Here is a 14,908-nt window from a genome sequence, read left to right as displayed (position 1 = left end):
CCTCTCCTCTCCTTCCCCACCTCCTCTCCTCTCCTTCCCCACCTCCTCTCCTCTCCTTCCCCACCTCCTCTCCTCTCCTTCCCCACCTCCTCTCCTCTCCTTCCCCACCTCCTCTCCTCTCCTTCCCCACCTCCTCTCCTCTCCTTCCCCACCTCCTCTCCTCTCCTTCCCCACCTCCTCTCCTCTCCTTCCCCACCTCCTCTCCTCTCCTTCCCCACCTCCTCTCCTCTCCTTCCCCACCTCCTCTCCTCTCCTTCCCCACCTCCTCTCCTCTCCTTCCCCACCTCCTCTCCTCTCCTTCCCCACCTCCTCTCCTCTCCTTCCCCACCTCCTCTCCTCTCCTTCCCCACCTCCTCTCCTCTCCTTCCCCACCTCCTCTCCTCTCCTTCCCCACCTCCTCTCCTCTCCTTCCCCACCTCCTCTCCTCTCCTTCCCCACCTCCTCTCCTCTCCTTCCCCACCTCCTCTCCTCTCCTTCCCCACCTCCTCTCCTCTCCTTCCCCACCTCCTCTCCTCTCCTTCCCCACCTCCTCTCCTCTCCTTCCCCACCTCCTCTCCTCTCCTTCCCCACCTCCTCTCCTCTCCTTCCCCACCTCCTCTCCTCTCCTTCCCCACCTCCTCTCCTCTCCTTCCCCACCTCCTCTCCTCTCCTTCCCCACCTCCTCTCCTCTCCTTCCCCACCTCCTCTCCTCCCCCACCCTCCCGCTTTCTGTTGCCTTCTCCAGCTCTGCAACTCTCTGCACTCCTTCAATTCTGGCCTTTTGTCCATTCCAGATTTTAATTGAACTAACATTCCCAGTCATACTTTCAGCTGCTGAGGTTTTAAAGGTCTCAAATTCCCTCCCCAAACCTCGCTTTGGCTTTGCCACTTTTAAGATGCTGCTTAAAATCTCTGTCATGTGTCCTAATACATTATGTCAAATTCTGTTTGCTAATATACCAGTGAGGTGCAATGCGATGTTTCAGAATAGCAGAAGTATTGTATCATTGCAAGTTTTCACTGTTGTGAGCTTTGCCACTCACTGATTACTCAGAGAATAAAATTATCTCCATGGTTATGAATTGTGCTCCTCACCTTCTGAGCTCTACGAACTAGAACAGCTGCAAAGAAGTGCAAAGTTACTCTGAGTTCATCAATAAAGGCTTCGTCGTCAGTCAAGTCCCTGCAAAATCAGGAAAAGGGTTCGCTTAACACAGTTCAAATGCATTGGAAAGGTTTAAGTTAAGCACTGTATATGCAGATGTTCAAATCGGAGAGTAACATTGTCATTTTTGACAAAAGTTTAACTTGCATTCTGTCCAACGAAATCAACTGCACTGGGCAAAGCTCAAAAAAAATAGCAATGACTCACTCGTGCAAGAACAAATGGACATGTGTAACAGGCTAAAGATCGAAACAGACACCCATGGGTACTAATGCCCCTCAAGATGTTTCTTCCCCTTATCTTCCTCTGACCTCCATCACTTCTTCTCTTCTGACCTTCACATGGACCATCGCTAACTCTTTCTTTCCTCAATGTCCTGTCTCCCATTTCTGGAGAAGGCTATCAGCAAGCATTCACTATAAGCCCAGACTCCCACAGTTTCCAACACCCAATACCCTTTCCATTCCATTCTCCCAGTTTTTCCATTTCCTTTATTCTGATCATTTAACCCTTCAGACCTGCACGTCTGATAAGTGCTCCCTTTTTCTCAGCCAAGACTTCCAGCCCTTGCCAGTGGTTAATAGGGCCCTCAGCCATGTCCAGCCCATTTCCCACGTCACATCTCACCCCTTCCCCCTCCCTCCCTGAACCACGATTGGGTTCTCTTGGTCCTCACCTTTCACTCCACAATCCTCTGTATTCAACGGATCATCCTCCGCCATTGCCAACAGGATGCCACCTCCAAACACATTTTCCCCTCCTCTTTCAGCATTCCGAAGGGACCGTTCCCTCTGGAACACAACGGTCCACTCTTCTACCAGACTCGACACTCTCCCCTTCCCACTACACCTTTCCATGCAAGTGCAGGAGATGGCAACACCTGCCTTTTACCTCCTATTTCCTCATCTTCCAAGGCTCCATATATTCCTTCTAGGTAATGCAGCGAATTACCTGTACTTCTTTCAAATTAGCGAACTGCATTTACTGCCCACAATGTGGTCTCCTCTGCACTGGGGTCTCCTCTACACTGGGGTGACCAAACACAGTTCTGGGGAAATATAGCGTGGCCAATCCATCTACACTGCACATCTTTGGGTTGTGGGGGCGAGATCCATGCAGGCATGGGGAGAATGTGCAAACTTCACATGGACAGTGATCCAGGGCCCGATGCTGTCAGACCTGCTGAGATTGTCTGGCATTTTCTGTTTTATGCTTGGATCAATGTTAGACACTCCTCCCTAAACTCATTCCGATCTGCAGTGAAGTCAAGAGTTGCAGTGGAGATCATGCAGCCAGCGTTTGCACACCCTACCAATCAACTACTTGCAAAGCCATGACCAATTTTCCCAGTTATGCAACGCAGTCGTCACTGAATCCCTGCACACTAAATTCTTAAAGAGTTGGTGACTTATAACAAAAAAAATTCTGCATTACCAAAAGATAGACTATGTGGTAGCGTAGCCCCTTCAAGAGGCAAGCGGATCACATGGACTGGACCCCCCCCCCCCCCCCCCCCCCCCCCCCCCCAGCCCCATGGGGGCCTAAAGCTTGGGAGTGAGCGAACTTCAGCCAATCACAGGCCGGAGGAGCAAGGGACCCGGAGTATGGGCCCGGGAGTCAAGGGGTAAAGGCCTGTATTGTCGTTGCTGTGCCTATGTACAAGTTTACCTCGTTGCTGCTCAAATAAATTCCTTTGTGATTTAAGTAGCCTCCTCATTGATACCTCGTGTATTGCACTATACATTAAAAAATCAATCAAGTAAAACTATGACAGGAAATAAGACTATGTATGCACTTTCAAAACAAGTGAATTAATCTATTTTAGGGCTATATTTATTTTAGTTTCAGAACAAGTTATTGCGTCACAAAATAAAATGTAGGTGCTCAATGTTGCTTTGGAGTAGAATAACTTTTTAGCTGAATTAATGGCTTTATTGTTTATTATTGCATTTAAATTCCAGTACAATAAAATGAACCACATCTTACCTATACCAAGGATGTACAAAGTTTTCAATCACCAGTTCCAGTATCTGCAGAAGGCAAAGTTCCAGAATTAATAGAAAACTTGATTTTACAACTTCTTGAAATATTTGATTATGCAGATAAACATGATTGCAGGCCTGAACAGACTCATGTTAGAACTTTTTCCACCATTACACTGTTTCGAGAACTTTTCAGGGAGATCTTAATTTAATTTTCTAGCCCTGACTCCATGTTGAGAACATACAAATGGCATCCTAATGATTTTCTGTTGAATATGGGCAATGTTCATACTTGGGAACACTCATGTGATAGATACAAAAGCGGCCTTCAGTTTTTCAGCGGTAGCAGTAACCAGGGCTGTCGGGAAGGTAAGTTTCCCTTTTTAAAAACTTACCTTACAGTGGCGGTGAGAGGGAGGAGCTGAGTGAGAGCGGTCGAATTGCGCTCTGGGAAGGTGAGTGAACTGATATATTTGGACAGCGGCTGAACCCGAGACACGACACGTGTAGTGTCTCCCACCCGCCCTTCTCCTCTAACCAAAAAAAAAGACTGTGGCGTGTTGATAAGGTAAGGTTTTTCTATTTCGATTTCTTTTTATCGTGTGATTGCTAACAATTTTTCTTTTTTTTTCCTTTTTTATTAATCTATTATTTGATACTACAGTTGCACTAAATTAAGCTTAAGATTAAAAATGGCAGGAGATCTCAGACCCGTGTTATGTTCGTCTCGCTCAATGTGGGAGCTCAGGGATATGGCTGATGTCCCTCACTCTTTCATGTGTGGGAAGCATGTCCAGTTGCAGCTCTTGTTAGACCGCACGACTGCTCTGGAGCTGCGGATGGACTCACTTTGGAGCATCCACGATGCTGAGGAGGGCGTGGATAGCACATTTAGCGAATTGGGCATACCGCAGATTAAGATTGCTGAGGGAGAAAGGGATGGGTGACCAAAAGGCAGAGAAAAAGCAGGAAGGCAGTGCAGGTATCTCCTGCGGTCATCGCCCTCCAAAACAGGTATACCGTTTTGAATACTGCTGGGGGAGATGGCTCACCAGGGAAAGGCAGCAGTAGCCAGGTTCATGGCACGTGGCTGGCTCTGCTGTACAGAAGGGCAGGAAAAACAGTGGAAGGGGTATAGTCATAGGGGATTCAATTGTATGGAGAGTAGATAGGCGGTTCTGTGGTCGAAAACGAGACTCCCGAATGGTATGTTGCCTCCCAGGTGCATGGGTCAAGGATGCCTCAGATTGGCTGCAGAACATTCTGAAGGGGGAGGGTGAACAGCCAGTTGTCGTGGTGCATATAGGCACCAACGATATAGGTAAAAAACGGGATGAAGGCCTACAAGCAGAATGTAGGGAGTTAGGAGCCAAGTTAAAAGGTCGGACCTCAGAGGTAATAATCTCAGGACTGCTACCAGTGCCACGTGGTAGTCAGAGTAGAAATGAAAGAATAGGCAGGATGAATGCGTGGCTTGAGAGATGGTGCAGGAGGGAGGGGTTCAGATTTTTGGGACATTGGGACCAGTTCTGGGGGAGGTGGGACTATTACAAATTGGACGGTCTACACCTGGGCCAGAATGGAACCAATGTCCTTGGGGTTGCTTTTGCCAATGCTGTGGGGGAGGGTTTAAACTAATATGGCAAGGGGATGGAAACCAAGTGAGGAGGTTAGTGGGCAGTAAGGAGGTAGTAATTAAAGCCTGTAAGGAACTAGATCATGAATTCAGCGTGACTAAGGGGAAGAGTAGGCAGGGAGCAGATGATGAACGTAAAGGGACTGGTGGTCTGAGGTGCATTTGTTTTAATTCAAGAAGTGTAGTAGGCAAGGCAGATGAACTTAGGGTTTGGATTAGTACCTGGGAGTATGATGTTATTGCTATTATTGAGACTTGGTTGAGGGAAGGGCATGATTGGCAACTAAATATCCCAGGATATCGATGCTTCAGGTGGGATAAAGAGGGAGGTAAAAGGGGTGGAGGAGTTGCATTACTGGTCAGAGATGATATCACAGCTGTGCTGAAGGAGGGCACTATGGAGGACTCGAGCAGTGAGGCGATATGGGCAGAGCTCAGAAATAGGAAGGGTGCGGTAACAATGTTGGGGCTGTACTACAGACCTTCCAACAGCGAGCGTGAGATAGAGGTACAAATATGTAAACAGATTATGGAAAGATGTAGGAGCAACAGGGTGGTGGTGATAGGAGATTTTAATTTTCCCAACATTGACTGGGATACACTTAGTGTCAGAGGTCTAGATGGAGCAGAATTTGTAAGGAGCATCCAGGAGGGTTTTCTAGAGCAGTATGTAAATAGTCCTACTCGGGAAGGGGCCATACTGGACCTGGTGTTAGGGAATGAGCCCGGCCAGGTGGTTAAAGTTTCAGTAGGGGATTACTTTGGGAATAGTGATCACAATTCCGTAAGTTTTAGAATACTCATGGACAAAGACGAGAGCGGTCCTAAAGGAAGTGCGCTAAATTGGGGGAAGGACAACTCTACCAAAATTCGGCAGAAGCTTGGGAATGTTGATTGGGAGTAGCTGTTTGAAGGTAAATCCACATTTGATATGTGGGAGGCTTTTAAAGAGAGGTTGATTAGAATGCAGGACAGACATGTCCCTGTGAAAATGAGGGATAGAAATTAAGATTAGGGAACCATGGATGACAGTGAAATTGAGAGACTAGCTAAGAGGAAAAAGCATACATAAGGTCTAGGCGACTGAAGACAGACAAAGCTTTGGAAGAATATCGGGAATGTAGGACCAATCTGAAACGAGGAATCAAGAGGGTTAAAAGGGGTCATGAAATATCTTTAGCAAACAGGGTTAAGGAAAATCCCAAAGCCTTTTATTCATATATAAGGAGCAAGAGGGCAACTAGAGAAAGGGTTGGCCCACTCAAGGACAAGGGAGGAAAGTTATGCGTGGAGTCAGAGAAAATGGGTGAGATTCTTAACGAGTACTTTGCATCGGTATTCACCAAGGAGAGGGCCATGACGGATGTTGAGGTTAGGGATAGATGTTTAATTACTCTAGGTCAAGTCGGCATAAGGAGGGAGGATGTGTTGGGTATTCTAAAAGGCATTAAGGTGGACAAGTCCCCAGGTCCGGATGGGATCTATCCCAGGTTACTGACGGAAGTGAGAGAGGAAATAGCTGGGGCCTTAACAGATATCTTTGCAGCATCCTTGAACACGGGTGAGGTACTGGAAGACTGGAGAATTGCTAATGTCGTCCCCTTTTTTAAGAAGGGTAGCAGGGATAATCCAGGTAATTATAGACCGGTGAGCCTGACGTCAGTGGTAGGGAAACTGCTGGAGAAGATACTGAGGGATAGGATCTATTCCCATTTGGAAGAAAATGGGCTTATCAGTGATAGGCAACATGGTTTTGTGCAGGGAAGGTAATGTCTTACCAACTTAATAGAATTCTTTGAGGAAGTGACAACGTTGATTGATGAGGGAAGGGCTGTAGATGTCATATACATGGACTTCAGTAAGGTGTTTGATAAGGTTCCCCATGGTAGGCTGATGGAGAAAGTGAAGTCTCATGGGGTCCAGGGTGTACTAGCTAGATGGATAAAGAACTGGCTGGGCAACAGGAGACAGAGAAGAGTAGTGGAAGGGAGTTTCTCAAAATGGAGAACTGTGACCAGTGGTGTTCCACAGGGATCCATGCTGGGACCACTGTTGTTTGTGATATACATAAATGATCTGGAGGAAGGTATAGGTGGTCTGATTAGCAAGTTTGCAGGTGACACTAAGATTGGTGGAGTAGCAGATAGTGAATGGGACTGTCAGAGAATACAGCAGAATATAGGTAGATTGGAGAGTTGGGTGGAGAAATGACAGATGGAGTTTAATCCTGGCAAATGCGAGGTGATGCATTTTGGAAGATCCAATTCAAGAGCGAACTATACAGTAAATGAAAAAGCCCTGGGAAAATTGATGTACAGAGAGATCTGGGTGTTCAGGTCCGTTGTACCCTGAAGGTGGCTTCGCAGGTCGATAGAGTGGTCAAGAAGGCATACGGCATGCTTTCCTTCATCGGAAGGGATATTGAGTACAAGAGTTGGCAGGTCATGTTAAAGTTGTATAAGACTTCGGTTCGGCCACATCTGGAATACTGCATACAGTTCTGGTCGCCACATTGCCAAAAGGATGTGGATGCTTTGGAGAAGGTGCAGAGGAGGTTCACCAGGATGTTGCCTGGTATGGAGGGCACTATCTATGAAGAGAGGTTGAGTAGATTAGGATTATTTTCATTAGAAAGACAGAGGTTGAGGGGGGACCTCATTGAGGTCTACAAAATCATGAGAGGTATAGACAGGGTGGCTAGCAAGAAGCTTTTCCCCCAGAGTGGGGGACTCAATTACCAGGGGTCACGAGTTCAAGGTGAGAGGGGAAAAGTTTCAGGGAGATATACGTGGAAAGTTCTTTATGCAGAGGGTGGTGGGTGCCTGGAACACATTGCCAGCAAAGGTGGTAGAGGCGGGCACGATAGTGTCATTTAAGATGTATCTAGACAGATACATGAATGGGCAGGGAGCAGAGGGATACAGATCCTTAGAAAATAGGCAACAGTTTTAGATAGAGGATCTGGATCGGCGCAGGCTTAGAGGGCCGAAGGGCCTGTTCCTGTGCTGTAATTTTTCTTTGTTCTTTATTTCCACAGAATCATTATAGAGCAGAAGGTGGCCACTTGGACTACACCAGCTCTCCAAATGAGCAACTCACCCAAACGCCATTTGCCTGCCTTCTCCTTGTAGCCCTACATATTCTTTTCTCTATCTACTCTGTTCAGATCCCTCATGATTTTGAATCCTTCTATAAAATCTCCTCTCAAACTTCTCTTCTCCAAGGAAAACCACCCTAACTTCTTCAATCTAGTTACATAACTGAAGTTCCTCATCTATGGAACCATTCTCGTGATTCATTTCTGCACTCTCTCCAATGCCTTTACATCTTTCCTGAAGTGTGCCACCCAGAACTCTCAATTTTCTTGTTGAGGCCAATCCAGGGTTTTATACAAGTTTAACACTGCCTTCCTTGCCCTTGTACTCTTATGACTCTATTAACAGAACCTAGATTACTTTATTAACCACCCTCTCAACCGGTCCTGTCACCTTAATTCAATAATTTATGCACACGTACATTCAGGTCCCTATGCTTCAGCAACCCTTTAGAATTATACCCTTTTGTTTCTCTATGTTCTTCCTACCAAAATCAATTACATTATGTTTCTCTACATCCAATTTCATCTGCCGCCTATCCATCCATTCCACCAGCTTGTCTACGTCCTTAACTGCACACTATCCTCTTCACAGTTCACAATGCTTATACATTGTGTCATTTGTAGATTTTGAAATTGTGCTCTGTCCTAAGTCCAATCGTTGATATGCCAGGAAAAATAAGGGTCCTGACAGCAGCCCCATGGAAAATTCACGAAAACCTTCCTCCAATCCAAAAATCATCCATGAGCCACGACTCTCTCTTTATAATTCAGTCAATTTTCTATCCATGGTGCTATTGTCCCTTTTATTCCATAAGCTATTACTTTGCTCACAATTTTGTTGTGTGGCACTGTGTCAAATGCCTTTTGGAAGTCCATGTACACATCACCAGCATTACCCTCATCAACCCTCTCTGTTACCTCTTCAAAAAATTCAAGTTAAACACGATTTGCCCTTAACAAATCCATCTGAATTTCAGTAATTAACCTGCAGTTGAGACTATTAATTTTGTCCCAGGGCAGCACGATGGCACAGTGGTTGGCACTGCTGCCTCACGGCACCAAGGTCCCAGGTTCAATCCCGTCTCTGGATCACTGTCCATGTGGAGTTTGCACATTCTTCCTGTGTTTTCATGGGTTTTGCCCCCACAACCCAAAGATGTGCAGGGTAGGTGGATTGGCCATGTTAAATTGCCCCTTAATTGGGAAAAATGAATTGGGCACTCAATGTGTTTATTTTTAATTTTTGTGGCCCGATTTGTTATTTCTAGAAGCTTCCCGACTTCCCCAAAGTTAAACTGACTGTAATTGCTAGGCTCACCTTGACACCCTTTTTTGAACAATGGTGTAACATTCACAATCCTCCAGTCCTCTGGCATCACCTGAGTCTAAGTCAGACTGAAAAATTATGACCAAAGCCTCCACAATTTCCACACACTTCTCTCAGCATTCTTCGGTGCATCTCAACTGCTCTTGGCGCCTTACCAATTTTAAGTACAGGCAGCCAAATCAATACTTCTTTCTTTTCAATTTTAAACCCTCCAAATGTCTGAACGACCTCCTCGTTCACTATGACCCAGGTTGTATCTTCTTCTTTGGTAATGACAACATGCAAAGTTTTCATTTACTACCTCGATTACACACTATGCCTCCATACTATCACAAATAGTCAGTCTGCTGTATGGGTTCTACATGATTCAAATTGTATTAAACTCAAGACACGGAGAATACTCACATTATGCACAGTAACAAATATTTGCAAATGAAACTTTAATGCTGAGTCATTAACGAAGGGAACATGACAACTGGATTTTCATTAACAATTATCTAAAAAGTCAAATTGTTTCAAATGAGCAAAAGGTATGTGACCCCTGCATAACAAGCAATAGGCGAACTTACTTCAGAAAGAGATGCATCCACCTTTGAGCTAATTGTCAAACCCAGCCACGGCTGGTAGTTTTCCAAAAGTAGCGTGGCCCTGACAACAGATAACATAGTATTATAAAGTAGCATTTTACCCATAAACAGTCTTTGTTGCTTTTTATTTGAAGATAGATGCAAGTGAAAAGAATGAAAGAGAAAAATAACCCCCACTGAAGACTCCATTTGAAACTAGGTTTCGACAGGTGGAGAATCGGACATGAACCCAACATATCAAAAACATGCTCCCTGGTTAAACTCCTGACCACGCTCCCGTCATTCACATACTACAGAAAATCATGTGGCACACATCAAACATTTTAAAAGCAACCATAATGATGAGGTAATACATCCGAGGACAAAAAAAGGCAAGGGGCTAGGCAATAAATGGTAGGACAGAGTAATTACTCACTAAACTTACTGCGTTCCCGAAAAGTGCACCTTTAAATGAAACAGCATTTGAACAAATCAGATTTTCCCATCACAATCAATGCAAAAGATGGGAGAAGTTTCACGTCAGAAAAGGGCATTATGCCCCGCAAGTTGAAACACTGTACATTCCTAAATTCAAATATTTACAAATATTTGTAAATCACAATGTAAAAAAATTTATAAAATATAGCACATTAAAAAATATAAAAGGTGCAAATTCTTTCTAATTACTTCCCACTCGCCGACCCTTCCTCTCGCTCATGGCAATAAAGCAAGTGGGAGGGAAGAAGCAAGCGAAGGGGTGGGAGGCAGGCCCGGCCAGCAGAAAGGACCACTTCAAACTGGTGCCAACTGGGTCAGTTTAATGTTGACCTCAGCGCAAAACAGCACTAAAATGGAAATTGCAACACTATGTATGAATTCTGACCACATTATATTCGCAACATTAAAGTGGAACAATTTAAAATGGGGGCTCACTGGACTGAAACATGTAGAGGAATAGAAAGACCTTGGAGTACAAGTCCCTAAACTTTTAAGAAAATTAAATAAAGTGGTTAAGAAGGATATAGAATAATTACCTTTATTGGTTAAGGTTATAGAGCGGTTATGTTAGAATTGTGTAAAACTCTACTTAGGACATAGCTAGTTCTCGTCACTGCATTACAGGAAGAAGAAGTGATAGCCCTGGAGATGGTACAAGGAGATGCTAAAACAGCTTGAGGACCTTTGACGAAGCAACACAGTAAGGAAAATGTGTAATTTCTTTAAAATGTCTGTGGAATTTGTAATTGTTTTTAAGAATGTTTGAAAAGGACTTTGAAGAGTTTGTGCCAAACGTAAAGGGATCAACCGTAATTTTTCTTGGATAAGAAATACTAGTCCACGTGACCTGCAGCCATAATGGAGTGCTACAAGCAGAGGAACTGGGCGTAAAGGCAATCAGTGCAAATTTAGTCACAAAGAGGCAATCAGTGCAAAATTAGTCACAAAGGTAAGGCAGACAGAGACAGAAAGGGAAACAAAGAATTCTTGAGGAAAAGAAACAAAGCACTTATTCAGGAGAAAAGGAGACGGGAGCTCTTGATAGTATAGTGCAAGCTGAATAGAAAAGGTCTAAAACCTAGAAACCTGCATGAATAGCTCAAAGACACTTAAGAGATGGGTGTTTTCCCAGATGTATTCAAACCATGAACCGGCGTGTTATTGGTTGCTCGGTTGAAAGGGAACTCTGGAAAGCTACATGTTCAGGACTGTCGTGATGCGAGGGAGAGCGAGGATGTAGAAGGGGCATTGCTGATGATATTTATACCCAGGAAACTCAGAGGCTACGGTTCTTGTCATTTGAGACTCCTGGCCTACCTTATGTGAATAAGGAACAGCATATGGTGGAATAGTATAGCGCCAGACGTCTGCAGGGAGTGATGTGGGGGGTTGTTAAGATGCATTTTTTGTATCGACTAAGTGAAATTAAGCTCTTTTTGAAGTGTCATGTTTAACTTACATTGGCTCTGATCCGTATTAAATGAAAAGTACAAGAAGTGAAATCTTGTTGGAAATCTCTTTATTTGGGAATCATTTGGTAAATTCGGTTTACAGTTCCCCCGAAGGAATCTCAACACTGCATATAATGCTACTACAGTCATAGCTCATTCTGGTCATTGCACTACATAAAGTGTGATAGAAACCCTCATTGTATTTTTAAAAAATAGCTGGATTCTTATTTGAAATGCTGTAACTTACAGGGCAACAGACCAAGAATTGGAAAGTGGGATGAAGTTGGATATCTTTTCAAGCAACACAGATATAATGGGTTAAATGACCTCCTTCTGTTATAAATTTCTAGATGCAATGTGTGCATTCTCACCTTAATCTGTCCTCATTCCATCTCATTATAATTACTCTTTGCAGACCTACTATGACCTGCGATATACCTGCAACGGGATTCTGAGGCCTCCCGACCACATGTTTCTCAGTGGCGCGAGGCAGCGCACAGTTCGCTAGCAGAGGGATTCTCTGCTCCCGCCGCTGTCAATGGGAATTCCCATTGAAGCCAACCCACGCCGCTGGGAAACCAGAGAATCCCACCGGCATGAACGGCCGGAGAAATCTGGCCATGGTTTGTAGTAAAACAAAAAATAAGCAGAACAAATAATGCTCAGAATTTTCAGTTGCCTGATAAATATGCTGTCTGATCTAATCGGTAGCGCACTGTAATGCTGCATGAAAGTGGCTTCACTTAATAGAATGAGATGCAGCAACTGACATACAAATAAAGAGGATAAATAGTTTAATACGTCATTATCAAGGCTTCATTACATAATGCTAACTAGATTCTAAACATAGTAATATCTTCCATAATACAAATCTGCATTCCACTCAATATGAATTTCTACTACGGAGATGGAGCATTTACCCAACCAATCCATGTAAATGTGAGGGACTCACTTTTATAAATTAAAATGTACAAATCCAAAGATGTGCAGATTAAGTGGATTGGCCATGATCAAACGCGGCGTCACGGGGATAGGGTGGGGGAGTGGACCTATGTAGAGCGCTCGATCGGAGGGTCAGTGCAGACTCGAGGGGTCGAATGATCTTCTTCCGCACTGTAAGGACTCTATGGATTTTAATAAAAATTCAGAGAAAGAGCAGGAGAGTGGCACTAATTGTATAAACCCACAGATGCAATGGTCTAAATGGTCTCCTTTTGAGCTGTATGATTTTATGTTCCTCCTAACACAACTACTAAACCTTCCAGGTATTTTGAAGGCAGATGGTGTTGCATTACCAATGAATAAACAGAAAGTTGATGCAAAAGCACCATCACTCCCCTTCCCTTACACCAATGGACTGCTGCTACATAGACAAACCAAAAACGTGTACATAGTTCCAACTTGTACACATTAGCCTCGAGTTATAAACTTAAAATGATCTCAGTGCATTCTAGCATTCTATATATTTTCTCTCAGGAATAGTACTCTTTGATGATGAACTTACTTATGTCTTTTACATTTGACTTTCCCACAGACAGCACAGCTATGACCTTGGGGAAACAATTCTTGCTGTTCCAGCTGCTGTTAATAAAAAAAGTAAAATTAGCAGAACACTAACTTTGAAACCGAACATAATAAACATTGCATGTACAGCATCTATTTTGATGGATGAATATTAAAGTGCAAATGAAGACAAAGAACTATGTCATAAATATAGCACATTAACAGTAATCCTGTTTTTGCAGCGTTATATCTCCAGATTCACCTCAAGGAAAAGATTTGCTTTTTTAAACTTAAAAAGAAATAGCTTCAAAAGATGCTCCGAGTGAAGAATGAGACGGTATTTCAATTGAGAGGGTGGCGATGCAGTAGGGAAGAGTGTGCCTGGTAAACCAGGTCAGGTACAGGGTTATCACCTCTAGCCCCTGGGTCCATGATCAACACAGACTGATGGAATCAAAGTTTCCCATCTGCTAGATGCCAAGGGGCTGCAGTGAAAGAAGGATAGGCAGCTTCAGCCCAGTTCAGCACCAACTCGCATCGCCACTCAGAGACCAGCGTGATACAGAAAAATATTAGATTGCTGCAGTGGGAAATCATATGAAGTTGGAATAAAACAAAGTACTGGAATGTAGGGAAACTTACTCTACCTCTAATAGTACTGCCCTGGACTTCAAGGGTGCCTGAAAAGAAATGTGCTCCATTGCAGAAGCTCAATTAATAAACACAAAAAGAAAAAGAGAAACACATTTCTGGCTACACAAATAGTAACCAGTCTACAGTAGAATCCTTCCCAATTATTTTTAAATGATATTCCCTTCTCATGAGTAAGAACTAGCAATCACATAGAACCATAGAATTCCTACAGTGTAAAAGGAGACCAATCGGTCCATCAAAGAATAATACAGCAAAGGAACAGGCCCTTCGGCCGTCCAACCCTGTACCGGTCATGATACTAAAATCCACAGAACTACCTTGTGCCGCACCACTCTATATCATTCCTATCCATGTGTTTGTCAAGATGCCATTGAATTTGCACTGAAAGAACACCCCACCCGGCCCCATTCCCCCATCATATTCCCATAACCCATACATCCCTGGACACTAAGGAGCAATTCAGCATAGCCAATCCACCTAACCAGCACAGCTCTGGACTGTGGGAGGAAACCGGAGCACCCGGAGGAAGCCCACACAGACAAGGGGAGGAAGTGCAAACTCCACACAGGCAGTCACCCAAGGCCGTAATCGAACCCGTTTCCTGGTGCTGCAAAGCAGCAGTGATAACCATTGTGCCACCGTGCTGCGGGAGTAACGTCCTTGAACAGGACTCCTTTACACCTCCAGCTTTACCTCGATCTGCTGTTCCAGTTTCCTCCTCCGTCTTCTCCTCAAGGCATTGATTCTGGTTGATGTAACACCTTTTATCCCCTCACTTTTCTCCTAATGGGCAATGACTCTTTGTATAAAACTTTACTTTGCCCAAGTAGTCATTCATGAGTGACCCTTGATCAGAAACGATCTGATCCTGACCCAACATCACAACACATTAAACAGTTGCTGCTGAATGATGATCAGAATAAAAATAAACTCTTTCACTTTATCTTTCCCTAACCCAAACAGATTGATACCAACTACTGTGCCAACAATAAAGCTGAGATCAGCTCATTCAGAACCATAGAATTTACAGTGCAGAAGGAGGCCATGCAG

The 14,908-nt window shown here is 44.1% G+C and overlaps 1 protein-coding gene across 7 annotated transcripts in view; it reads right to left on the bottom strand.

The window, feature by feature from the left end:
- The window catches only part of snx14 (sorting nexin 14), a 259,496-nt gene that overhangs the window by 204,192 nt on the left and 40,396 nt on the right, over window positions 1-14,908 (bottom strand). For 4 of the 7 annotated variants that reach the window (XM_072503178.1, XM_072503160.1, XM_072503179.1 and 1 more), the window contains exons 3-6: window positions 13,206-13,282; window positions 9,756-9,834; window positions 3,131-3,174; window positions 1,075-1,162 (exon numbers count right to left, since the gene is read on the bottom strand). In XM_072503178.1, coding sequence (XP_072359279.1) covers window positions 1,075-1,162; window positions 3,131-3,174; window positions 9,756-9,834; window positions 13,206-13,282 — 288 coding nt within the window. The remainder of the gene's footprint in view (window positions 1-1,074; window positions 1,163-3,130; window positions 3,175-9,755; window positions 9,835-13,205; window positions 13,283-14,908) is intronic. The other 3 variants (XM_072503170.1, XM_072503187.1, XM_072503201.1) reach the window with 1 other exon arrangement.

Source organism: Scyliorhinus torazame, chromosome 1 (genome assembly GCF_047496885.1).
Source record: "Scyliorhinus torazame isolate Kashiwa2021f chromosome 1, sScyTor2.1, whole genome shotgun sequence".
Taxonomy (NCBI): domain Eukaryota; kingdom Metazoa; phylum Chordata; class Chondrichthyes; order Carcharhiniformes; family Scyliorhinidae; genus Scyliorhinus; species Scyliorhinus torazame.
Note: the sequence above shows the minus strand (reverse complement) of the source record. Positions and strands in the feature narration are given on the sequence as shown.